At 36.7% G+C, this 27765-nt stretch overlaps 1 protein-coding gene across 9 annotated transcripts in view; it reads right to left on the bottom strand.

The window, feature by feature from the left end:
* LTBP1 (latent transforming growth factor beta binding protein 1) overlaps nt 1–27765 on the bottom strand; it is a 463242-nt gene that overhangs the window by 51692 nt on the left and 383785 nt on the right. For 6 of the 9 annotated variants that reach the window (XM_017534853.2, XM_037740749.1, XM_017534854.2 and 3 more), the window contains 2 exons: nt 5629–5754; nt 1403–1546 (listed from right to left, as the gene is read on the bottom strand). In XM_017534853.2, the coding sequence (XP_017390342.1) occupies nt 1403–1546; nt 5629–5754 (270 nt within the window). The remainder of the gene's footprint in view (nt 1–1402; nt 1547–5628; nt 5755–27765) is intronic. The other 3 variants (XM_017534855.2, XM_017534862.2, XM_017534864.2) reach the window with 1 other exon arrangement.

The raw sequence follows: 27765 nt of genomic DNA, 5'->3' as shown, positions 1-27765 counted from the left end.
CCCAAAAAAAAAAAAAAAAAAAAAAAGGCAAAGCTGCCAGGAGCTATACAAATGAATAAGCTCAACTAGTTATTGGTTGGGTCCAATAACTATCTTTGTATATATTCTCACTCTCTCTTCCTCTACAGAGTATGGTCATTGGAATATCCTGTATTTTTTCACATAACATTGTATCACATACATTTATCTTTATCATGACTATCTAATCTTCACATAGACCATTTAATGGCTATATATTATTATGACATATTAATTCATTCAAAATAACACTATAGATGAGGTGCTACCCTATGGAACCAAGTAAAAATAAGAAAAAGACAGTTACTTAACCAATTCTGTTTTTGATCCATCATATGTTTTTGTTTTTTAGCTATTGTAGACACAATTAAAATGAAAAATCTCTTCTTTACAGAATAGGAATTGTTGCAATGGCCACTTGAATGAAAAGAAATCCTCCCACCAGTAATAATCTGTCTCTTCTCTTTCACAAAGTTTTTTAGTTACAGTCTGTTCATTTAATTTGGCACCCTTCACCCTTCTACATTTAATGGCTGAGGAATTATGTGTGGGTGAAAATATTTTTATATTTCATTTCCTCTTCTTGCAAAGATAGCTGGCTATTTTACACGGAACAAGTGTACCCTCCAGAGGAGTAGTGAAGGCTATTATGGCAGCATGCATAAAATTGACTGAGAAAGAAAAGAAAAGGTCTATGTTTCATTTTACTTGGCTCTCAAAGGATCATGTGGGCCTTTGCTTTCCCTAAAATACAACCAAGCTATAGCTACATGGCACAAACTAAAAGGGTGATTGGGAAGTTGATTAATTTATCTGGAAAACAGTCCAACTCTCTATTTCAGTTTGCATGGTGACAACACAGCCTAAATCAAATTTTAAGTGAATGCAAACATAGCCCCTCTTTAGGCCAAATTCTGGAAAAACACCTTAAGAATTCCAAGTGGAAGTCTTTGTAGATCCTAAGAGGCCTATATGTTGCTTTTAATTTACACAAGTGTCAAGACACATTTCTCTAAGGGCCAAGAACGTATGGAGGATTATACAACTTAATGAGATGGTGCCACACTAAATCCCGAGCTGATCGCTCTCTAAGTTTTAAGCAGTCCCCAGCAAATGTCGTCATCATTTTGGATCCTTTACATTACTGGAGGCGTCTCTGGTTTGGATAGAACATTAGAGGCCATCTAGCCCAAAGAGTCATCACCCACATCTTAATTCCACTGACAAGGCAGGCACAGAAGAACGTGGAAGCTTCCAGGGAGAGCCCTATGTCAGCACATCTGGCTTCTTCTTATCTCACTCCCAGTGTTTATCCCAAAGCTGTGTGGGTGCAGGTCTTTGAGAAAAGCCTGCTATCCCCTTGCACAGTGTCACTGGGACTTACCTGTGGAGGCCAGGGAGCGGCACTGCCCAGTCATGGGGCTGTACTCCTGGTTTTCATCCGCACACACGCACAGAAAGGACCCTTCCACGTTTTCACAGAAGGCTTCACCACACACTCCACTGAGCAGTTCACATTCATTCACATCTGGAAAAGGGAGCACAGACCAAGTGAGATGTGTACCTCGTTCATGACAGCTCTCTATTTCACCAGCTGTGCCAGGGCTAATAGTGTCTTGCTGAAAAGAAGGCGATCCCCAGAGAGCAGGCAAACCCCTTCTGCTCTTTTAGGGAAGGGGCTCTTTGAGGCAGAGCTGTCAGATTTGGTCTGTATGAAAGGACCATGAAAACTGAAGATAAAGGTTCTAAATTCCCAATTTAGTTTTAAAGGACACCCTGGAATTCTACTGCAAACCTAGTATGTGCCCACTGACCACCTAGTTTTATCATTCCTGAATTTTCAACATAATGAAGTCTTAAATGATCTAACACTCTACTTTCAGTTCTTTTTGTTTTTTGAGACAATTTTGCTCTGTCGCCCAGGCTGGAGTGCAGCGGCGCAATCTCAGCTCACTGCAACCTCCACCTCCCAATGATTCTCCTGTCTCAGCCTCCTAAGTAGCTGGGTCTAATAGGCGTGCGCCACCATGCCCAGCTAATTTTTGTATTTTTAGTAGAGATGGGGTTTTGCCATGTTGGTCAAGCTGGTCATGAACTCCTGATCTCAAGTGATCCGCCCACCTCTGCCTCCTAAAGTGCTGGGATTACAGGCGTGAGCCACTGCGCCCGGCCTACAATCAGTTCTTGATTCAAGCAAAGTTAGAAGCACTGGCACTTCAGTAACCACAGAATTAAGTTCATTTAAAAAAAAAACTTTAAAAATCTACTTAAATGTCTGAAAATACAGTTCTCTGGTAGCCAAAACATCCATAATTATCAAGAGAATTCAGATTGTGTATTCCTTTGAGAAATGAAGGAAAGACCCCTATAGAGATACTCATCAGGCTACATTAATCATTCATGTAAAACAAATTGGTGCAATAATTATTCACTGATCTCATGATGCCTTTTCAAGCTCTGTTGATGTTCCACTGTGTAATTTCTATTTTGCTAAATGTTTTTCTTCTGTACTTAAATATACATAATTAAAATACATTCAAGGAATCTCAGTGACAAGTACACTTTATTCAACATTTTGCAAGTACACAGCCCTAAGAAAGACTAATTTTATGTTTGATCTTACCCAATAGTACTTTTTAACCTTCTTTCCTCCTACATTTTATTCATGAATATCCAGCTTAGCAAAGTGTCCAACTTAAAGTCTGGAATGCTCACGTCTTACGTATTAAATATGTATAAACATTAGCTTTCATGAGCATACCTTGAGATGGTTTATACAAAGTTAAACATTTGAGCAATTATCTAAATCATTCCAGAAAAAAATCCTCCTTTCAACTGTTATATCCAGTTAATTGGACAAAATACATCTGGACTTATTTGGGTAATTACCTCAGTTTTCCATTTCATTTGTATATAAACAGATATAAACTCAATGAACTATTTTCACTTATGAAAACTACTATAACATAAAGCAGAGTTGAAATATTTAATCAATCTAGACTGTCATATTGAGACCAGAAAAGTGTAAGATATTGCCAGTTCACATTTATCAATTTTAGGTAAATGTCCAGTGGAACTTTGTACTTTCCAGCATGTATTATTTACATGGCTAATAAACTCTATCCCATCAGACCGCGCTAACTCAATCAAGAAATATTTCCTAGCTTACTGCCATGGGGCAGGCCTATACGGCCTATATGTGGGGAAACCATGATAAGCTAGCAATCCAAACTCCTGCCTTCATGGAGCGTATAGTCAAGTTAGGGAGATTAACAAAATAATCTTACAGGATTCAGTGAGTATGAGGAAAGAAAAGTTCAGAGCTCAGTGAAAGCATAGAACAGCAGACCTTAAGTGCCAGGGGTGGTTAGAGGAATGATACTGGAGCCAATAGCTGAAGGATTAGTAAGTGATAATGGGGGAATGGCTGATTCATCCTGTAGCTCTACACAACACCCAGTGGGAGGTGCCTATCATAGGCGCTCAGTAAACACTTTTGAAAGAATGAATACAAACACAAATGAGATGACGTTTGTTGAGTTCACCAAAATGATAACAAATATTCCTTCTCTAAGCGTGGTGTTTTGTGTGCCAAGCTGAAATGTCAACATGGGTTTGGTGTGCTCATCTGGCTGGTTAGAAATGAACATTAAGCACGGGCTCTGGGGCTATGCAGACTGATATCAGATATCTGATATGGTTTCTAGATATGGTTCAACATCTGATATATAAACAGTTAGTAGTTAAGCAAAATTTACTGAGCACCTACAATAAGCCAAGCATCGTGCCCTGCCCAGGGAGAGGCGAAAAAGTTTTCAATCATATAGAGGTTATAGCTTTGTAGAAGGGGGCTGCAGGTGGTATACGCATTATTAAATTATTCCCTGAAAGGTTGTAAGTACCATAATAGAATTTGCTGAAGGTGCTCTGGAAGCAGAGGTCACAGCTCAGCCTGAGAGTGAGGGATGGGGCAGGGATGGTGTCTGGAAGACGGCACAGAACCTGTCTTCAAGAATGAGTGAGAAAATCCAGGACTTAAGGAAGGAGAGGTCAGGAGGATAGTCCCAGCAGAAGGAGAGAACAAGACAGTCAAATAATTTCACAGTGACGTGGGAAACCACAACCAGTCTGACATTGCGGGAACCAACAGGTGAAGAAGGAAGTGGTGAAGCTAAGGTGGAAAGTAGGGCCACATCACAAGACCCATGTGGTGAAAACATTATGCAAATGTCAAACAAATGTATTTTGGTGGAAAGGTGGCTAAACAGGAGTGGGAACTAAAATTAGGACAGTCTTAGCTATATCATTAAATATTTATGTCTTGCTGTGAATAATTCTTGAATAATTATCTATGTTTTTGATTAGCTAATACTTATTCATGAAACCACATCATTGATTTGCAAATAATTTTTGGTTGGGAATTAACTGAATTTCATAATTCCACAAAAGCAGTTATTATTCAAGTGACATTATCATTAAACTTTGAAAATCTTGTTTTGCAAGTTTAATATGGATGGAAAATGAACTAATGTTTTAATTGCAAATTTCCAAACCAAATAGGTGTTGACTCCTCAAGTTCCATCTGCCATGTAGTGAATATGGCTACTTTTCTCTAACAATAAAGAAAAAGAAAAGTCTTGCTATCTATAAAGTCTTCAATTTGATAACCTTTCTTCTCTTTCCAATTTAATTGCTCTAATTGCAAATACATTTCATAATGAGTTTGACTTGAAGAAATCACATCATGTCAGACAATGAAATACAAATTATTTTCTGTATGAGCATTTGTTGGACCACATTCCAGGACATCTGATGATATTCAAGATTCCTTCCACCCCTGTCAATCCCGGGACAGACTGAGGAAATAGCTTTGCACAATTCAAAGCATCCTTTCACAGGTATCATTCTTGGACACTGAAGCTCCTGCCAACACTTTGCCTTAAATGCACTGCCTAAGGGGGTACATTTCAAAGACAGATAATCTATACCACACACCAGACTCTACTTCCTGTGCCGAAGGGAGTCTAGAGTTCTACATACTCGGTTAAGAGTTTAAACAGATGTTCCTGTTAAAATTCATTTAAATGTAAAGTCATAGTTTTATATTTCTTTATATGTCCCTAACAATTTCAGAAGCCATAGGATTTTCTGTTTTTGTTTTTGAGAAAGGGTCTTGCTCTCTTGCCCAAGCTGGCATGCAGTGGCATGATCACGGCTTACTGAAGCCTCAAACTCCTGGGCACAAGAGATCCTCCCACCTCAGCCTCCCAAGTAGTTGTGACTACAGGCACCCCACCATCAAGCTTGGATAATTATTTTTAAAAAAATTTATTCATAGAGAAAAGATCTCACCATGTTACTCAGGCTGGTCTCAAACTCCTGGCCTCAAGCAAACCTCCAACCTTGACCTCCCAAAGTGCTGGGGTTACAAAGTGTGAGTCACACACCCGCAACATAGGATAATTTTGCACACCTTCAAACTGTATGACAAAATCAAATTATGACAAAGCTCTACCCAAATTACCTGCTTAAAAGCTCCTGTTGTTCATTGTGATTTCTCTTCAACAGGGACATGTGAAACACACTGGGAAAAAAAATCTAAAAACTCACCCACACACCCTTGCCCATCCTGTGGGGCTTGAAAGCCCTGATAACAGAGGCAGCGGAAGGAGCCAGGTGTATTGTCACAAAACCCGTGACTGTCACACACAGTGTTGTTTACACATTCATCAATATCTGCAAAAAAGACATGGAACATCAGACACAAAACAAACACGGGCTGACGAACACTAGATATTAATGGATAAACAGGCACTCAACACATCCCGATTAGTGTGTGATGATGAGATGATCATGTTTACACAGAAAACAATTATTAAAACATTTTACATATCAATAAAATGTTTTGATGAAAATGGTTTAACAGCCAAAAACAAACATTTACTACTTTTCCTTAGGAAATGTTTTTAGACTGAAATGACTGCTTCAAGTGCCATGCCCAGTATTACCTAAATGTTTTCAGCTCTTTATTTCCAAGGAGGTTTATATTTTCTCCTACAGAGAAAATATGTAAAAATATTGTCACTTGTTTTAGTTGCAGTAAATGCTAACAGTATTTGCATCTGACAGTTACAGAAGGGAATGAGCAATGGTCGACTCAACATTGTGGATAACCTTGATCTACACAGTATCCTCATGAAGTCAAGAGAGAGTCTGATGAAGTCAGCAGGGTAGCCAGTCAGTCCCAGTCCCATAAGAAAAGATTTTATGCCACCAATTTACAGTCCCTCAAGGCCCTAACCGTCCAGGCTGTTCCAGCTGATTGGCTGACTTGCCAATTCATTTTGTTCTCCATAAACCTGATGAGAGTGACCTTGTGCCTTTTTTTCTCATTAATAAAAATGTTCTTTTAAAAGTGATGTCTCAATTGTAAAGTTACAACAGGCTTTTAGATGGAATTCTTCTTTATCCTTACAGTTACTCATTTCCTTCTCTCTTCTCTCCTTCCCGTTCTCCTTGGGTGTATCTACACCACCACCAATTGCCTGGAACTCTGCTCTCTCTGCCCTGGACTTAACAGTCATGTCAGATGCAAGTTTTTGGAGAAACAAGTAAGAGAACGTAATGACAGTATCCAAACATATGTGAAGAAGATTGCAATTTTATGTTCAAATAATGAAATCAGATAACAAATGTTAAAGAAAATGACAAGTTCAATTTTACTTGACAGAATTTAGATTAGGGAGGGTTAGTATTAATAAAATCGAGCATTTCCTCTTTTAAACTTTATTTTCTCAACTCAGAACAAACAAACAAACAAAATACATCCCTTCTCCTTTCTGGGCGGGGCTCCTTCTCCCATCCTGACCAGTCTCTGCCTCCTGGTCCCACCTGTTCATCCTTCTCCAACATCGCCAGTTATTCCTCCCCTAGATCCTACCCTCACTGACTTCAAAAATGTTAAAATTGCTTGAAAATAGCTTTCATCTGATCATATCATCACCCACTGTGCTTTTCTTCTTGGGTACTCACTGCCACATCTCACGCCACCCATCACCTGGTACTCTGCTCTCTCTGCCCCTGCACTTAGCAGTCATGCCAAAATGTAAGTTTTTGGAGAAAATGTTAAGAAAATGTAATGACAGCATCCAAATATATGTGGAGAACATTGCACTTCCATGTTCAAATAATGCAATCAGATTACAAATGCTAAAGAAAATGATAAGTTCAATTTCACTTGACAGAGTTTAGTTTGGAGGGAATTAAACTTTTTGTATCACTGCAAAATGCCTCAAAGGATTATCTATATTGTCTTTATTTCCTATTACAGTCTATCTGCAAATGGAAATAACAGTATCAATATGAGTAATATTAATAATAATATTGGTAAGTTCCTACAATTACTGTGAGCATTAAACAAAATAACATGTACAAAGTGCTTTGGAGACTGCCCGGCATGTAATGTAGGGAAGCATCCAACATAGTACACATCAATTTTATTATTATGGCTACGACTACTTTTCCTCTTCCTCCTCAATGACCTCCAATCCTACTTCCTAACTCTTTATCCTCTAAGAAAAAGCACCAATGACCAACTCATCATTAAATCTCATGATCATCTTTTGGTCAATGATCCCTGACCTCTCAGTCTGGCTGAACGCCCACTCCTTGAACACTCTCTTCCCATGTTCAGTGACAGAATATTCTTCTTGTTTTACCTTGAGCTGCTCTGGCTTGTTCTTGTACTTCAGAAGCCCGAAGGTGGGTATCTGCCAAGGCTCCGGCCCTCCCTGAAATGTGCTGTGTGCTCAGCACTTCCCTCCATTCTTCCCACGCTTGCCCAGTTTCAATGACCATGCTCCTTGGGATAAATCCTCCATCTTCCTCTCCAGCTAAGATTCTTCTCCCAAGTATATTTCTTAATCATTTCCATTGGATCTTCTGCCATGAACTCAAACTTATCAAGCCTAAAGCTATATGCACTGTCTTCCTACTAAACCCCGTTTCCCAACCTTGGTGACTTGAATTGAAAAATCAATGAAATTATTTCCAATCTAAAAAATGAATCTCCCTTACAACATTAAACCCAAAAAGGCACTCAATAAATCTGTTTTGATTGATTTGCAAAGTCAGCGTGAGGCTGAGTTCACAATTTATTTACTGATTACAACTGTGAGGAGGAACTGCATCGTGTCACCAAATTACTTAACACAGGCCACTGCTAATTTTAGACTTCCTGAGATGGGCATATGTCAAAGAGAGTATTTATGTTATTCACTGAACCACAGGATTTAAGGGCTGGAAACAAACTCGGAAATGCTTCAATTACTACTTACATACTGATGATTTCCCAGCCTCTCTCAAAGATTGACCTCTGTCCTTTAGAACCACTTACCTAATACCTATTGGATATATTCATAATAAGTGAATTTATTATCACTCCCCTCTTCACCTTAACTCCATTTCTCCTATTTCCTTCATCAGCAAATCCATTCTGTCACCCAAGCCAGAAACCTTAATGCCACCCTTCCCTTTCTCCCGTTCTCTGTCTGTCCCTGTCGTGTCCTCTTTTCTGTCTTTCCTGACACTCCTCATACTCTTGGTGAGTCTTCCCATCTCCAGTCCTGCCTTCTTCCCGCTATCCATTCTCCACCTAAGACTCCCAAAGCGCTCTTTGCAGAACGCAAACTCACCCATACCATTCCCTTGCCCAGAGTGTTCAGAACCTCTTCTTGACTAAAGGGTAACCACGCTTCTTAGTAGGGCATGGAGCACGCGTCCTCTTCTGCCTCTTGCCTATTCGTCTGGCCACAGTTCCCAGACAACCTCCTTCCCAGTTTACACTCTGGCTCAAGTAGCATACTAGAGGTCTTTGAAAACCTATGGTCTTTAATTTTTGAAGGACCTGGTGCCTACTCCATCCGTCTCTGGAATCTCCATGCCACCCTTTTCCCCTGGACTTCCTCAGAAATGCCTCTTGGACCTTTAGGAGTCAGCCCAAGGAACACCTCCTCTGCAGCACCTTCTTTAACTACTCCAAGAACGGATCTCAGGGTCTCTCCTCTCCGCTCTCAGAACATCTGGTACCACTGCTGTGCTTATCAAGGGTGACTTCTCACAGTGGGGAACCTTCAGCTTAACCTCACCAACCATTTACTTCCCTACTAAAATGAGTGGGAGGATAGCAAAGGAAGAGAAAGAGAAGGCATGTACCAGAAACCTGGTGGCTTTTCAGTCCAGATTCTTGAAGCAAAATCTCTTGCTTTTCTTTTTATTAATCCTATGCAATTATAGCAGATGATGATTTCTTGTTACTGTGTACAGGAACCAAATAACTGACCTGAAGGTGAACAAGCCCCAAGTCGGTTATGAATTACTGGGCGTCTTGCAGTCTCAGACTTACTGTAACAGTGATTAACCGAGAAAGTTTAGATGAGCAATATTTTGGATTTGAATGAATAGGAAAAAATAACGTGGAATGCTTTCTGGAAACTAGCTCTTCGGCAACAAATATTTTATAAAAATGATATAATGTAACTCTCAGCAGTTTCATGTTTTCAACAATGAGGTAAGGTAATAGCTTAATAAGAGGACAACATTTGTTTTACTTTAATGACCTCTACAAGAAAAAAACATTATTTCATTAGAATTTTCTTTGATGACGTGAGCTCTCTGAGATATTTTTCCATTGTTAGTCCTGTATATACATACAACGAAATGAACTGCTACAATTAAGAGTAATTCTAGAGAAGTAAAGCTAAAATGTTATGAAAATTTACTACATTAGAGTAGAAGTCCCAGCAAGGCTAAATAAACAAGTGAAAGCCATCCTTTTTTTTTTTTTTTTTTTTTTCTTTCTTTTTTTTTGGAAGATGAAACTACATTTTGAATCCAAATGTCATATGTTTTCGCTTAATGAAGGGTGATTCTGTTAAAATTACCAAAGCAATTTTGCTTAGGGATCTATAAGAGCCATGCATGATATCATTGGTAATACTATCCAACGGTTTAGTGATTACAGGCATGATTTGTCTAGTGATCTCTCAACGTCAATCCAGAAAAACCGGGTGTGGTATTACAAAAATTGCTGATTTATCATGCAAGCGTTTGCTATTTACACTTTACTGAAGAAGGTAGATTACAAATATTGATATTTCAATGTAAAGTCAAGAAATTATACAAACCAAGGAGAATGGATCCCTGATGTGAATTTCCCAATAAAAATTACCTAAATGTCAGAAAGAAAAATAGAACGTAGTTCTGGGTGATGGGAGCTACCAGCGGCTCATTTAAAAAGTGATATAATGTCATGACTAACAGACCCACACTTTTGAGGGTTTTTATTGGTCTAGTGGCAGATCAATTTTCCTTGTCCATATGCTTTTTACTTAAGACATTTTGTCAATGAACCAAAAGCTTTTCAAAACCTACTGATTGCATTCAGGGAGTCTACACACAAGAGTTGAACTCAAAGCCATGTACTCCTGAATTCTCAGATAAAGGTGTAAGGCTAGACACATGTGTCACCCTCTCACTTAGGTAAAGTGAACTATGAAATAAAGTACAAGTATGGAAAGAAGGCAGAATTTTCTAAAAGAGGTTGGGGTCATGTAAACTTTGTTTAAGAACCAAAAAATTAAAACTGTTCAAAGACTTCAACACTAAAATTCATAACAAATCTCAATGGTTCCATTATATGTCTTATATTTATATACAGAAAAGCCTATGTGTATCTGAAAACATGTATATTGGAGAGAAAGGGGTATTTGTGTCTATTTCATTAGTAAAATGATTTGGTGTTTTTTTTTTTTTAGATATATTCTTCAGTTTTTGGTTTTGAATTTTTAGGAAAGCACTTCTTAGTTTCTTAACATCTTCTCTTATTTTGTTGCCTTGCTTCTTCCTTATTCTGAGCAAAAAATATCCACCTACTGCGAAAGCAACTTACTCATGAGCTTTCCTTCTGCTGCCAGGATGCTCCAGAGAAGTGGATAGTGAGAATGGGAGTGTCATTTTTTGGTAATGGATAATTCATAGGAAAATCTCCACAGCTACTACAGAGTTGTGAAGAAGTGACCTTGTCTTAGAACATTTTTAGATGGATCATATGGTCCATTTTGACTTGAAGGAAACCTGAAGATTATCTAGTTCAACCTCTTCATTTTAAGAAACAGAAAACTGAGGGCTAGAGAGGGGAAGTGACTTGCCTCAAGGCTACATAGTCAGTTTGTGGGAGAGCTGGCCGAGGAACAGGACCTGGCCAAAGAACAATCTTCTGAATCTTTCTTCTTCCTTATTCTCTTCCTTATTCTCTGACTTTCTTCTTCCTTATTCCTTATTCTGATGGTTGTAAAAGGTTGGTCCTAGATGGTGAACAGAACTCACCAAATTGTGAGCCCAACAAGCACACAGCAGTTTGTCCATTATGAAGATGGAGGTCAGAATATACCATCTGTTACTCTTTGACTCATCACTTACTGCCTTCTAGTTTAACCAAGTCTTCTTGTCCTTAAATAAGACTTAGGCATCTTTGCCCCTCAAAAGAAGAACTATCATTATACTTGAAATCTAGATACTTGAAGAGGATATTTTTGTAGGAGACCCTTGGAAGAAAACACATCAGGCACCCATGGTTGCAAGTCTTAGGAGGTCCAAGGACTTAGACAGGACCATGTCTAGCATTGGTGCTCCCAGATCTCTTTATAAGAGGAAAATGGCCTGCTATTTTAGCTCAGAACTTCCTAACCAACTGGAATTGGTTAAGTATCTGGTGCCAGAATCTTAGGAAACCAGATCCGAAGAAAAGGGGCTTACACTGGAAATGCAGCCCTCACACTCCTTTCTGAAAGGAAAGGAAGCCGGCTAGGAGACAGTAAATCTTAGCCAAGAAGTGGGATTGAAAGATGTTAAACCAGCTGAATCACTGCCCAAAAGAATTTTAAAATGGCATGGCTGCTGGCCCAAAAGCGATTAAGGTCTCTCTCACAGCATCGGAGGGGAGCCAGCATTAAGCGGAAGATGAGCATGAGGCCTAAAGAAAGAAAATAAAATTTAGCCAATAGGAAATTAAAAACTGGATTTGGAGATGGTCCAGACAATACAATAGGATATGGGAAGAACCTTTTAAAAAAGGTCCACTGAGGTCTGGCAACATCGACAAGGCTGGGGAATATGGGCCATATGTGTTATGGAAAATAACTTTGTTCTAGGAGAGGGGAATAGGCCAGAAACAGTAAACGACTTCCCTGGGTAGATTCTGACTACCATGTTGTCTCTGTCGGCAAAAAAAACACAGAGACTCTGATGGTCACAAGTCTGTTTTGAAAGCTAGCAGCTTAAGATAAGCAGTAAGAAATGACAGAGGTAACAAGTTATTTGAAATTCAACTTTCCAGTAATTACCTTCTAGAAAATAAGGCTGGCCAATGAGACATCTTTTCCCCCGCCCCCAAGCCTGGAGATCTACTACTTTCAAAAAGATTTACTTATTTATTTTAGAGACAGGGTCTCACTCTCTGGCCCACACTGGAGAGCAGTGGCATGATCATAGGTCACTGCAGCCTCAACCTCCTGGGCTCAAGCGATCCTCCTACCACAGCCTGTCAAATAGCTGGGACCACAGGTGTGTGCTGGGACCACAGGTGTGTGCTGCCATGCCTGGCACTTTTTTTTTTTTTTTTCATAGAGATGAGGTCTCATTATGTTGTCCAGGCTGATCTCAAAATCCTGGGCTCCAGTGATCCTCCCACCTCGGCCTACCAGTGCTGGGATTGCAGGTGTGAGCCACCATGTCCAGCCTGCATAAATTATTCTTTAAAAATCACGCAGACAAGCCCCAATTCTATATTCTAGAGAAACTAAACCAAAACTTTGCTCCATTTTTGTCAACCACTGTGTAGACAACAGACATTCACCATCCATAAAGACATCCTATGGGAACATCCTAAAAATCACATATATCATCCTAGTTACCCAAAAGTGTGGGAGTCATCCTTGATTACTGCTCCACATCCAGTCACCACCTCCTTACGATTTTATCTTTCAGTGATATCTCCAGTCTCTCATTTCCTCTCCAACCTTATTCAAGGCCACATTACCTTTCACTCAAATTCCTGCAATGGTGCTGTCAGACACTCACTGAGACCCTACATTCGTCTACCATGATGACAGAATAATTTACCTATTGAAACACTCCAATCAAATAGTCCTCTGCTTAAATGTCTTCAGTTTTCTTTCATGGGTAATGGCATAAAGGCCTTTGCCACATGCTGTCTGAGCTTTTCCATACTTGGGTGGTCAAGTTATTTGCTTTCCCATCTGGCCTCTGACCCTGCATCACCTTCTTTCCCTCTCTGTTGGATCATTCCTATCTCTCACTCCTTTTTAAGAGCCAAGGTTCTTGACTTATCTATGCATGCTGTGTTTACTCCATCAGTTCTCATTCATTCTTGAGTGGCTCCTGAGTACAAGATTCTGCTGAGGCAGCATCTGATAAGGTCACCATTTTGTAAAACCTAAAGGATTCTTCTTGTCCTCTTAGTAGAGTTCTCAATAGTATTCAATGCAGTTGACCACTCTCTCCTTCTTGAAGAACACTCTGCCTTTGGATTCTATAGTACCATACCTCCTGGGATTCCTCTTAATCCTTGGACTATTCCTACAGGGTCTCTTTTTCTCGACCCCTACATGTTAAGAGTTTCTCAGAGTTTAGTCCTAGGCCTTCTTTTTTTCTCATTCTATAATCTCTCTTGGCGGCCTCATCCATTCTGATGGCTTCAAATATGATCTATATCTGACGACTTCCAGTTTTTATCTACAGATTAGACTTCTCTTCTGAACATTAAAATTAACTTGATCCAATTCTCTATCAGACACACCCACATAGATATTTCACAGGCAACTCTAATTTAATATAACCAAATCACACTCTTGATCTTTACAAATTACTTCATTTTTTACCATGTCAGCAAATAGTGCCACCAAATACCAACTTACTAAAACCAGGACCTATGACCTCTCTTCAACAGTTCCTTTCTTCCATGTCCTACATCTGGTCCAACTCTATGTTCTAATTTAGTACCAGGCTTTATCTCCAAAGCACTTTTGAGTCATTCATTTCTCTCCATCAAGTTGCCACTGTTCTAGCCTGAGCTACCAATATGTATGGCTTGAGCTATTATAACAATATCCTAGAACATATCCTGACTTTTCTCCTGCTCCACTAATCCCATTGTCAAAAAGCAGCCTGGAAAAGAGAAACACTGTACTTAAAAATATATAAATTAAATTACTGAATTAAATCAAATTTACTTATAGTATCCCTAATCCTATGCAATATTTCATGTTTCCAAATCTTTGTTTGTGGCATTTATTCTGCCAGGAACACATTCCCTCCTATTGCATCTATATTACAGTTTTTACCCAGATGACTTTCATCTGTCCTCCAAGTGCTTCAAGGCTCAGCAGGAGACTACTGGAAGCTTTTTTGACCCAATCTTATGCTGAAAATGTGTCTTAACATACAATCTCTTCTTGTCCCTCCATAAATATTTATGAAGAGTCAACAAAGATGAAACATCACCAAAACCAGAGCACAGGACAAAGAACCACCACAGCAATGGAGCTGGGCTAGAAAAATAATTGGTGACCCAACCAATTATCTTCTCATTCAATAGCAATGGTTACATTAAAATGCTGCATGGAAGGTAGTTTTAAAAACAGGATTTACAATGTAGGAACTTGTGTTAGAAATTATCAAAGGCACACTTGAAAAGCTCTTCAGATAGAAGACAACAAAATGATGAGCAAGAAAATGTTCGGGCCAGGTGTGGTGGCTCATGCCCGTAATCCCAGCACTTTGGGAAGCCGGGACAGACGGATCACCTGAGGCCAGGAGTTCGAGACCAGCCTGGCCAACATGGTGAAACCCCATTTCTACTAAAAAAAACAAAAATTAGTCAGGCGTGGTGGTGGGCACCTGTAATCCCAGCTACTCAGGAGGCAGAGGCAGGAGAATTGCTTGAATTCTGGAGGCGGAGGTTGCAGTGAGCAGAGATCGCACCACTGCACTCCAGCCTGGGTGACAAGAGCAGAACTCTGTCTCAAAAAAAGAGAAAATGTTCGATTTTGTATTTTAGATATATTAAAGAATCAAATATAAAATAACACCATAAAAGATTAAACACTATAAAAATACAGATAAATATACAAAAGTGATTACAACAGAATAGAAAAAACTACAAAGAGCAGTGAAAAAAGCACTATAAAATTAAAAGGCAAATTAAAGAATGAGGGAACTATCTGTAAAACATTGATAAATGATTATTATACCTCAAATACATAAATCCATTAGAAAACACTAATATTCTACCTCAGGCAAAAAACATTGTGCAGAAGAAAGTAGCTAGGTATACAAGTAGTCAGCCTTACTGATAATAAAGGCAAGTTAACATGAGACATCACTTTCTCCTTATCAAATTAACAGAGGAAAAAATGAATATGAGCTTCTTTCTGGAGAAAGTGTTAGGAGCTGGGAGGTCTCATTTGGTGCCGGTGGAAGCAGAAACTGGTAGACTTTGGAAAACATAGAGGCCACACATGTTAACACCCATCAAGGTGCTAACAGCCTTTGAACTTGTCATTCAATGTCTTAGAACCTAGTCTAGGAACATAATCATTGCTGAAAATAAATATTTATAAACAGTGTATTTATAGATTGTTAGAGCATTAAACAACAGTAACATAGAGAAAACACCATGCATGTCCACAATCAGGAACATACATTACAAAATTTATAATATAATTATGTAATGAAATTATGTGGTCATCATTTTCAAAGGGTTTTAAATAATATTAGAAAATACAAATAATACTAATGAAAAATAAAGTATATAATTTTATTTTTAAATACTAAACACTATTAAAGAAGAAGTATGTCAAATATGAGCATTGGTTATCACAGACGGATAAATGATCTTTTCTTTATATTTCTCAGAATTTTCTAAATTTTTTTTTGTAATGATTGTCTCTCTCTCTCTCTCTTTTTTTTTTGAGGTGTGGTCTCACTGCATCACCCAGCCTGGTCTGGCCTCAAACTCCTAAGCTGAAATGATTCTCCCCACTCAGCCTCCCAAGTAGCTGGAACTCCAGGTACCTACCACCACACCTGGCTTATGTTACTCTTAAAATCAGAAAAATTACATACTTGCAATCTACTATTTGAGGATACTTAAAGAAAAATTTTAATTATTTTACTTAAGTATAAAGATATACTCCACCCTAACAGAAATAACATTTAAGTGAAATACAATTGTACAAACAAAAATAAAATATTCATAAATATTTTTAAAATATTAAAAACTTGCAACATTTTAGTATTTTTTTCTGAATGAAAATATTGTTTCATTTTGAGATAAAGTGTTTTGCTTGAAATTATGTTATGTAAAATAAAATGCTACTGATAATTATTAATTAATAGTACACACATATTTAAGTTAAGAGGTCATTGCAATTCTCAACAATTACTATTACAAACAAGCAAATGTAAGCCAAAACCCTCAAAACAAAAAAATACACATAAAACCCTTTAAAACGCTTTTTAATATAACTGAGTTTTCCTACATACAAAGTTTGTTCCACTTATAAAAGTCTGGAGACTCTGCCCAAAAGTAAAATGTGCTGAACATTAATTCAGATATTCTACTGAATGAAAAGTAAAACACTTTGGACCAAATCACTTCCTCAAATACAAATGGTAAATTGCCAGTGAAAAATGCTTTTTATCTTATGATGGACTTTTTTACTGTATACAAATAACTTTGTATATAATTTCACTTTTTATTATGTGAAAGTAGATCTTGGGTAAATATATTTGAGATTCTAAACTTATCTTAATTTTTGGTGCATTGTATTTCCTTTCATACACTGTTCAGTTAAAAATCATACAGAAACAAAGTGGTGGGGGGATCGTAAAATAAAAAATAAATACTCCAAAATAAGGCAAAGAAAAGAAAGGAATGAAAAAGGAACAAAGAACAGATAAAATAAAAACAAAAGGTAAACCATAGATTTAAACCCCTAATACCATTCATTATATTAAATGTATATTGACCAAATGCTTCAATTAAAAGACAAGGATTGTCAGCCTGTATTAGAAAACAACTATATGCTGGTTACAAGAGAAAAATCTTTCAATATGTGAATATGGAAAGGTGGAAAAAGAGGAAAAATGCACATGTAGCTTTACTAATAAAAGACAAAAATAGGCTCGGAGGCAAGATGCATTGGCACAGAAAAAAAAAGACATTTCAAAGAGATGAAAAGGTGACTATGCTGGGAAGATACAACAATTCTATATTTAATTACATTTTCATAAAATATATAAATAAAAATAAGAAGCAGATAAATCTCCATAATAATAATGGGAGATTATAATATAGTCCTCAGACATTTACATAGTAAGCAGACAAAAAATCAGTAGGGATATAAATGATTTTAACAACACAATTTACAAACTGGCCCTAATTGACATATAGGTTCAACTGCATAATACACATTGTTTTCAAGCAGACAAGAACTATTTACTAAAATTGATAATATTCTGTTCCATAACAAATTTCAAGGATTGAAGTCACTTAGAGTATATTCTCTGGCCATAGTGGTTTTAAGGTAGAAATCAGTAACAAAAAGCTAACCAGAAAATACTCAAACATCTGGATATTAAGCAAAACACTTCTAAATAATTCACTGGTCAAAGAAAAAAAATTAAAATGAACTTTAGAAATATTTTGTGTAAATAACAAAATATAACATATCAAAACTTATGGATGCAGATAAAGCCATTCTTAGAAGGAAATATACAACTATAAATACAAATATTAGAAGATTGAAAATCTAATTACATAAAGATCTACTTCAAGTAGCTAGAAATAAAGACAATTTAAACCCCAAAGTATAAATATAAAAAATAATATAGAAAAAATAATAAATATAAAAGCAAAAATTAATAAAATAGAAAAGAAAAATAGAAAAAAATCAACAAAAGTTGTTTCTCTGAAGACTAATAACCCTAGGAAAACTGATCAAGAGCAAAACAGAAGCACAAATTACTAAAATTTAAAAAAAGACATCACTACATATTATACAGAGAAGAGATAAATAGCTGTGCAAATAAATGTGCAATTTTACCTAAAATGGATAAACTCCTTGAAAAACAAAACTTAGTGAAACTGACATGAAAAGTCAAAAGCCTGAATATTATTTTAACTGTTAATGAAATCTTAACTGCAATTTAAAAACCTTTATAACACATAGGCACAAAAACAAAACAAAGCAAAAACAAACATGCCCGGCACAAACGACCTTACTTGTGAATTCTTCAAGGAATTTTAGGAAGAAGTAACAATATCAATCCTAAATAAACTTTTCCAAAAAACAGAGTGAGGGGATGCTTCCAAACGCATTTTATGAGACTCTCATGATCTTGACTTCACAACTTCATAAGGACATTAACAAGAAGAAAAATCAAAGATTAATCTCTCTCATGAACACAAATGTGAACATTCTAGACAAAATATTAGTAATTTTATCCCAGTGATATATAAGAAGGATGCTATATCACGCCCTTTGGGTTTATTATAACAATGTGAGAGTATTTTCACTAAAAAAAAAAATATATGGTTAGAATATGCACGTGATGGTGGGTGTATAGCTTACCATCCTAGACCATGATAGAGAAAATATGAGTCCAGAAGAGCAAAGCAACAAAATAGATCTTGTCTGGGTCCCTGTATTATAGACCTGTATTGTCAGCCCTAGATTACTGAAGCTTAGACTGCTATAAGGAAAACAAACTTTTATCTTGTTTTAAAACAAACTTTTATCTTGTTAATGTGGTATTTTACCACATTAACAGAATAAAGATGAAAATAATATAATTATTTCAATAGATGCAGAAAAGTCATCTGTTAAAATTCAAAACCATGCATGATAAAGAACATTAGCAAATCAGATATCAAAGGGAATTTATTTATATGATAAAGAATATCTATTAAGAAAAAAAAAAACTTGTGGAAAGCATCATATTAAATGTCTTCCCTGCTGATATATCAGGAAAGAGACAAGCAAGCTGTTACCACTTCTAGTCAACATTGCAGTAGAGGTCCTGGACAGTACAGTAAGACATGAAAAGGAAATAAAAGTATGCTTATCAGAAGAGAAGTAATAAAACTAGCATTACTTATATAACATAATTGTGTATGTAGGAGATACAAAGGAATCTGCATATAAACTGCTAGAATTAACAAGATTTAATTAGTAGATTTAGCAAGGTCATGGATACAAGTTCAATGTACAATAATTAAATTTAGCTCTATATACTAGTAAACAATTAAAAGTGTAAAAAAATTTTAATACCATTCACCATCACATACAAATATTAAAGGCCTAGGAATAAGTCTTAAATAAGCTGTGCAAGGCTTTATACAAAAATCTCCAACAAAACACTAAGACAAATGAAAGAAACCCTAATAGAGGGATGTGTTGTATTCACAGATTAGATGACTCAATACTGTAAAATGTCAAATCTCCCCAAATTGATATATTGATTAAATGCAATTCCAATCAAAATCCCAGCAGTTTTGTAAAAACTGATCACCTAGTTATAAAATTTATATAGAAATAAAAAGGACCAAGAATAGCTGTGACAATCTCAGGAACAGAATTGAAGAATTTAGAATTGACAGCACAAAACATTAAAATTCATAACAAAGCTACTGTAACTAAGACAATGTACGATTGGTAAAAAAGACAGATAATACTATTAAATAATATGAATAGTGCAGAAATATATTTATACATATTTGACCCCATGGTTAACAAAAACATTTTACATTAGTGGGAAAAAGGCACTCTTTTCAATAAATAGTGATGACCTAATTTGACGTCCATTTAGGAAATGAAGAAATTTTGACCCCTGTTTCTCACCATATGCAAAAAGCTTCAGGGGCCTTACAAATCCAAATTTAACATGTAAAACAATAAAGCTTTTAGAAGACGAAAAAACAGTACCTTAATGACTTTAGGGTTTGCAAAGATTCTGGACGGAAAAAATACTGAACTGAAATAAGATAATTAAAAAACCAGACTTCATTAAAATTAACAACTTGAGTTCACCTGAAGTTGCCATTAAAATAGTTGTTTTGAGCACTTCAGTTTGAAGAAGTTTGTGATGCAGAATTAGATAATAGAAACAATATCCAAAGAGCCAATAAGGGCATGACAAGTTGTTAAAAATATATCTTCACCAGGGAAACACAAATTGAGACCATAATGAGATACCTTTACTCAGTATGGCTAAACCTTAAGAGGAATGACAATACCAATTATTGATGATAATGTGGATCTGAGACTCTCACCCTTTGCTGGTAGCTATATAAACTGGTACTCTGAAAAACTGGCCATATATATGCAAGTGAAACATATATATATATATATATATATATATATATATATATTCTGTGACCCAGCAATTACACTTCATAGTGATATCCAACTGGAACTAGTGATTATGCCCACTAAAAGACATGTTCAAGAATATTCACAGGAAGTTTATTCATAACAGCCTCAAATAGGAAGCAAGCCAAATGACCATCAATAGTAAAATGGACACATAATACAGTATACAATGAAATACTATGTAGCAATGAAAATAAATGGACTACTACCTATGACAAGACAGATGACCCTTACAAATATAACGTTGAAAGAAAGAAGCCAGACACAAAGGTGTACATATTATGATTACATGCAGCTAATGCTCAAAACCAGGTGATATGGTTTGGCTGTGTCCCTATCCAAAAACCTCACCTTGAATTGTAATCCCCATGAGTCAAGACCAGGTGGAGGCAAATGCATCATGGGACTGGTTTCCCCAATGCTGTTCTCATGATAGTGAGTCTCATGAGATCTGATAACCGGTTTTATAAGTGCCTGGCATTTCCCCTGCTTGCACTCACTCCACCTTGCCACCCTGTGAAGAAGGTCACTGCTTCTCCTTTGCCTTCCACCACGACTGAAAGTTTCCTGAGGCCCCCCAGCAATGAACTGTTAGTCAATTAAACCTTTTATATTTATAAATTACCCAGTCTCCGGTATTTCTTCATAGTAGTGTGAGAATGGGTTAATACACCAGGCAGAATGAATCTACAGTAATGACGTCAGGAGAGTGGTAAGTATGAGTATTCCCAATACTGAGGATAATGAGGGTGGAGAATATCATGAGGAAGTTCAAGGGAGGTTCAGGGAGCTGGTTACCAGGTATGCACACTTTATAAATGCTTGCCAAGCGGTCACCTTACGATTTAGGCACTTTTCTACATGCATTTTAAACACAAATTTAAACATTTACTGAAAAAAAAAAAAGAGATAATTCACATTGCTGCATTTCCTGGCCAAAGGCTGTCTTAGCATTTCAAAAGCTAATTTAGCTTCTCTATTTCCCATGGGTTAGAGGTACTGTGGCACATATATTAGACTGAAATATTAAGGCACTCTGAGTAGTAATGTTGACCACCACTTCCTATCTGCTTATTGTAAGACATTCTAATACATGGAACTTATTTTTCTCCAACTGCAAAATGAATAGGAATGTAAGCAAAAATAAGAAACATATGTAATTTAATATAGCTTTCCTTAAAAACTCAACTCCATTTGTAGATGACAGAAGACTTATTTGAATCTTCTGTCTCCAGTGAATACTGTTCTTTAGTCTTGTAGAAGGTGATGGAGAATTATTACGGAATTTAAAAAATCATTTTCTTAGAATTATAACAGCATTGCTATGTATCCAGAACAGAATGAAATCCTAATAATAATTCTAAGATATCAGGCTTTGGAATTATGAATGTTTTAAAAAATGATGGAAGATAGAAGTAGGACATATTTCATGTACAAAATATGGGTCATAGTTTACTGTAAAGCATTCATAAGGAGACAATGGGTCTGGATCAGTCCAGGTCTCCAGGGCCCTCATTGGACTCATTCCTTCCCCAGAGTCTATCTGAACCACTGAGAGTGGGCTCCCAGGCCCCTTTCCCTACTCCACATGCCCTTTCAAACGTTTAAAAATAAACAGTAATTTTTTTTTTACATAAGGGTAAAATATAAAATTCATTTTTAAACATTTTCATTTTTTTTTGAATACCCAAGAGTCCTAAGAATTTTTAAAGTATTTAAATTATATTGGCCAGGTGCTATGGCTCACACCTTTAATACCAGCACTTTAGGAGGCCAAGGTGGGCAGATCACCTGAAGTCAGGAGTTTGAGACCAGCCTAGACAACATGGTAAAGCCTCTCTCTCATAAAAAAAAAATACAAAAATTAGCCAGGCATGGTAGCGCATGCTTGTAATCCCAGCTACTGGGGAGGCTGAGGCAGGAGAATTGAACACAGGGGGTGGAGGCAGCAATGAGCTGAGACTGCACCACTGCACTCCAGCCTGAGTGACAGAGTCAGACTCTGTCTCAAAATAAATAAATAAATTACATCCCTCATTCTCATTTCCAATAGGCCTTGAAGACAAAGAAGCACGGTAAATGTATAGAAGGAGCTTCTCTCTTTATTATCCCAAATAAGGTCAAGGATGAAAATCCTCATGACAGAATTCAGTTTAGATTTTTTTTTTTAATCCAAGTATGCCAGCATTTACCGTTTGAACTATATTGACAAGCTCATTCAGTGAATGACCAAGAAAATGGGGAAAGTGGTTTGTTCCAAACAGTTTTCCTGATTGAGGGAGCTCACAAAGCTTAGGTTTTGTATCTGGAAAGGGCATTAGTGTCATTAACAAGTTTGAAAACATGCAGTTTGTGCTGGGCATGCATCTTCCAACTCCATGAATGGAGAAAAGGGGTGGAGTTGAGGGGTGCTGCATGAGGAAGCCATTGTGTGTGCCAGATGTTTGTTCAATTACAATACAACCTTGATATTATACATGAAAATTCAAAACTGGGTATCTGGGACATTGTAAAGCAATATTCTGAATTAGACTGAAAAGTAGTACATATTTAACAAAACACACAGCATATTTTTTAAACAAAAGCAAAAACCATAAACACTATATAAGTCATCTGTGATTCTTTACAGAAAAAGAGAATCAAAGTATATTTATAAATTCAAAGACATTTTATTCCTATTTCTTTCCACCATGGGCTGACAGTGTATAAAACAGAAAAAGTGTAAGAGGAGGATTTGAATTTGTTATAGAAAAGAACCTCCTAAAATTTCTGAGAGAAAAAAAGAAGAAAGCCCCCAAAATTTACTTTTCTACTCCTGTAGGTAAAGAATTACAGTTTAGTATGATATAAGGAACTGTCCTAAAAAGTGGGGTGTTTTAACTCCATTATAAATAAATTCCATGATGTTCAGAAAAAGTTCTTTAGATATTAAAATAAAATCTTAACTTCATTTGCAAATTTCTTCTAATTACTCACAAAAGATAAATGTGAAATATACATTTTGTTTTACACTGTTCTAAGTTTTCAAAGTGCTCTATTACTTTGTCTTTACATAAATACATATAACCATTGGATTGCCTCTGAATTGATGTAATAGTTTTACATATCTATACCTGGGATTAAGAAAAATAAGTGTCTTCTAAATTTAGATCCATGCTGTGCACGTTCTCTTTTCATATAGCTTTTCTCACACTAAGAGGTGCTGCCAGTGAGGACGGGGAGAAAGCCCTAAACACAGGCCAAATATATCAAACTCCAGATTCATCTTTTTGACAGTTAGGCCCCAGAGGCAACATAAAATCAGCCAAAAAATTCTCACTTTTTTCACTATTCTAATTTTTCTCTTTCTATATTCAAATAAGAGGCCAAGAAAGATCATTTATAAAACCACAGAAAACAGACCATGTACCTCTAGAAATAACAGCTCCAATGCTCAAATGCAAACAAGCATCAGTGCTGGCTGTCAGCTTACTAGCACTTGATTACAGGGAATGACTTGAAGCTGGAACTACTTCATGGGTGAATGGGAAAGAGTCATATGAAACTCTTGCGGAAAACAAAGGGCGAAGAATTAAAGCAAATTATGTATAAGTGAGTTACTATACTATGTTCTATGTGATTTAAAATAAATTTGAGGTTAAAAAATAGAATATGGTAATTCATCAATATCAGGACATGAACTTGGAAATATCATACAATTTCCTTCACAAATACTTATTTAATCTGCATGTTATATATATTGTAAGCACTGACAATATAAAAATAAAATAGTTGTTAAATGTTTCCCTCCTTTTAGTTGCTCACATAGTAAAGAAACCAATGACAATACAGTCATTCCTTTTTATTCGTGGAGGATATGTTCCAAAATCCCCAGTGGGTGCCTGGAACTGCAAATGGTACTGAACCACATATATACTATCTTTATTTTTCCTATACATACATACATACATACATACATGCCTATGATAAAGTTTAATGTATAAATTAGGCACAGGAAGAATTAATAGAAACAATAAAACAGGACAATTATAACAACATACTGTAACAAAAGTTATGTGATTGTGGTCTCTCTCAAAATACTGCAATATTTTTGGGCTGTGGTTGACCATGGGTAACTAAAGCCACATGAAGTAAAACTGCAGATAGGGGAGGACTACTGTAACTAAGGTACTAGTATAAGAAGTGCTAAAATAGTAACAATAGCTCACATTCATTGACTGTGTTCTATGGGCTACTCCATTCTCTGCAGATACTTGCCAACACACATTGCTATTATTATTATACAGAGCAGGAACTGAAGCACTGAAGGTTTAGTAACTTACCAAGTTCACACAGCTTGGAAGTGCTGGAATAAGAGTTCAAGCCCACGTAGCCAAACTCAACAGCCAAACTTCTTCACCACTATCAACACCCAGTAGTTATGCAGGGTGTGCATTAGAGAATTAAGACTTCAAAAAATAGGGAAGGCTTCACAGAAGTGAACATCATGTTCAGTTTGGAGTAATCTTATTAAGAATGTTTCCTAGCAGTCCATGATGAGCTACAGACTCTCCCTTCTTTTATTCATTCACAATACTTATTGTGTCCCAGCTAATTACAGATGGTCTCCAACTTAGGATAGTTCCACTTGGGATTTTTTGTTTGTTTGTTTGTTTTGGGATGGAGTCTTGCTCTATCACCCTGGCTGGAGTACAACAGTGTGACCTTGGCTCACTGTAACCTTGGCCTCCTGGGCTCATGTGATTCTCCTGCCTCAGCTTCCCAAGTAGCTGGACTACAGGTGTGTGCTGCCACATCTGGCTCTTTTTTTGTATTTTTAGTAGAGACAGGGTTTCACCATGTTGGTCAGGATGGTCTCGAACTCTTCACCTCAGGTGATATGCCTGCCTCGGCCTCCCAAAGTGCTGGGATTACCTGCATGAGTCATTGTGCGTGGTCAATTCTTTTACTTTATGACAGTAGAAGTGCAATGCGCATTCAGTAGAAACTGTACTTCTGGTTCCCATACAACCTTTCTGTTGTTCACTTTCAGTGCAATAAATTACATGAGATATTCAACACTTTATTATAAAATTAGTTTGTTTTGTACTAGATGATTTTCCCTAACTATAGGCTAGTGTAAGTGTTCTGAGCATATTTAAGCAGGCTAGGCTAAACTATAATGTTCGGTAGGTTAGGTGTATTTGATGTATTTTTGACTTTCCACTTATGATAGGTTTAAGAGACATAACCCTTTCATAAATTGAGTACCATCTGTATTCCCAAAGGCATACAGAACTGTAAAAAATACAGAAAACAAATTCCTGTGTCAATGGTCTTAAGGTCTAGCAGTGGAGTGTGACAAGGAACACTAAACAAGATAAAGAAGTAGAATAAGTTGGTAAAGAGAAAAAAGCAAAAAAGAGAACAGGAAGTGAATTCATTCATTCATTACAGGGTGAGTGAATCTGGGAAAAGACAGAAACTGGTTTACTAAAGAAATAGCATTTAAATAGGGACCTATAGGAGCCAAGAGGTAACAATCTTGTACTATACTTCTCATTCGTATAAGTTTCCTCACTCTAAGATGTTTATTGCAGCCAAAATCGTACCAATTAATACTCAACCTACTTAAAGGTTTGTTGTGAAGATTAAATGAGAAGACAGGTGCAATGCACTTAACATACTGCCTGGCTTGTAATAAGAACTCAGTGAATGCTATTATACATAATTATTGCTACTGTTTTAATAAAATCATGCAATCAGATATACAATTTATCTCCAGTCCACTGACACTGGGAGATCAAGATAGCCATTTAATATTTGATCAGATGTCTAAAAAGCAACTGTTTCTGGAATATATGTATGAAGCATTACAGTTTAGTTCTCATGTACAAGAACACTGCTTACAATAACCTTCCATGATCTAAAAAGGACTGAGGTTGTTGTAACATCAAGGGAGTCACCAAAATAGAGGCAGGACGCCCAGTGCCCAGAGAATGAGTGGGTGTCGGTATAAGGTACACAGGGTCAGCTAGCCTGGTCACAGACTTCAATTTTTGGCAGTCTTGTGCCTATTTTTTGGCTTCATGGAAACTGTTTACTTCTCCTTCTATGAATAGATGATTTCCATAGCTATGGGGTTTCAAAAGGTCGGCAGTGATAAAAAAAATAAAAAGGCTTAGGAAAAGCTCTCAAATTTTCTGCTACTGTTATGAATTTCTTTATACAAATGTTGATATATGGAAGACAATCAAGCAACGCATGGAAAATCTGCATTCCAAGTCCAGAAGCAGCTCATTCCAGAAAAATTTCCTCAGCTCTTTCCCTAATGATTTAAACACCCATTTTCACTCACTTCTGCAGAAGGACATTCACAGGAAGAGTGTGTGTGAACAGTAGCCTTTATAGCTGGAAGCCACTTTCTTTCTTTACCTAGAATGTTGTATGATCCTTTTTCTTTTTACACATGGAAGAGAGAGGATGCTATTGTTATAATTCTCTCTATTAAGAAATATTAAAATCATAATCTCTTAGTAGATTTTTCAGTTTCAGACCTGCAAACTCCTAAAAACCTAAAAACCTTTGGGCTAAGCACACCAGATGTAATATATTACTGTGTCAGAACTCTTCAGTGTCCTACTTGGCTAAATCATTTTCAAAAATATTTTCTCTTCGGTGATAGAGAGTTCTATACCCATGCCACAAAACCACCAACTGCCTTGGAGCACTATCAATCATGGCTTTATGCTTTCATTCTTCCTTGTTCATAGAAAAAAGTACCTAAAACTTTTTGTGAAAACAAACCTGCTCCCAATTTGTTACTTTTTTGATTTGACAATGTTACCTTTATTGTGTTTTCTGGTTCCCAATGAATACAAAATTAGCCTGAGAGTTTGGATTCATCATCTCTCAGTTGTGATACACTATTCTCAGTATACTTCAACAAACTGGCAATTTTTTACCAGTTTTCATTTCAGATGAATGTGTAAGCAAGGAGTGGTTTATAGTAAGTACCCAAGAGGGTTATGGGATTAGAGTCTCTATCAATGTTTAGCAATAGGACTTGACTCTTGAATACTTTGGGTAAAATACTGTGTGAGTCAAGAGTTCAGGCTAGATGTTACAAGAAGTCCCCTTCCAATCTTGCAGTGCTCAATTTTTCAATCAATAGTAGAATTGTTTTTGAAAACTAGGAGCAGAAGCTGCTGATCCCATACTCAGTCCAGGGTATTATTTTGAAAAGTGAGAAATA

Source organism: Cebus imitator, unplaced genomic scaffold (assembly GCF_001604975.1).
Source record: "Cebus imitator isolate Cc_AM_T3 unplaced genomic scaffold, Cebus_imitator-1.0 Scaffold88, whole genome shotgun sequence".
Taxonomy (NCBI): Eukaryota; Metazoa; Chordata; class Mammalia; order Primates; family Cebidae; genus Cebus; species Cebus imitator.
The sequence above is the reverse complement of the archived record's forward strand: the minus strand, read 5'-3'. Positions and strand labels throughout refer to the sequence as shown.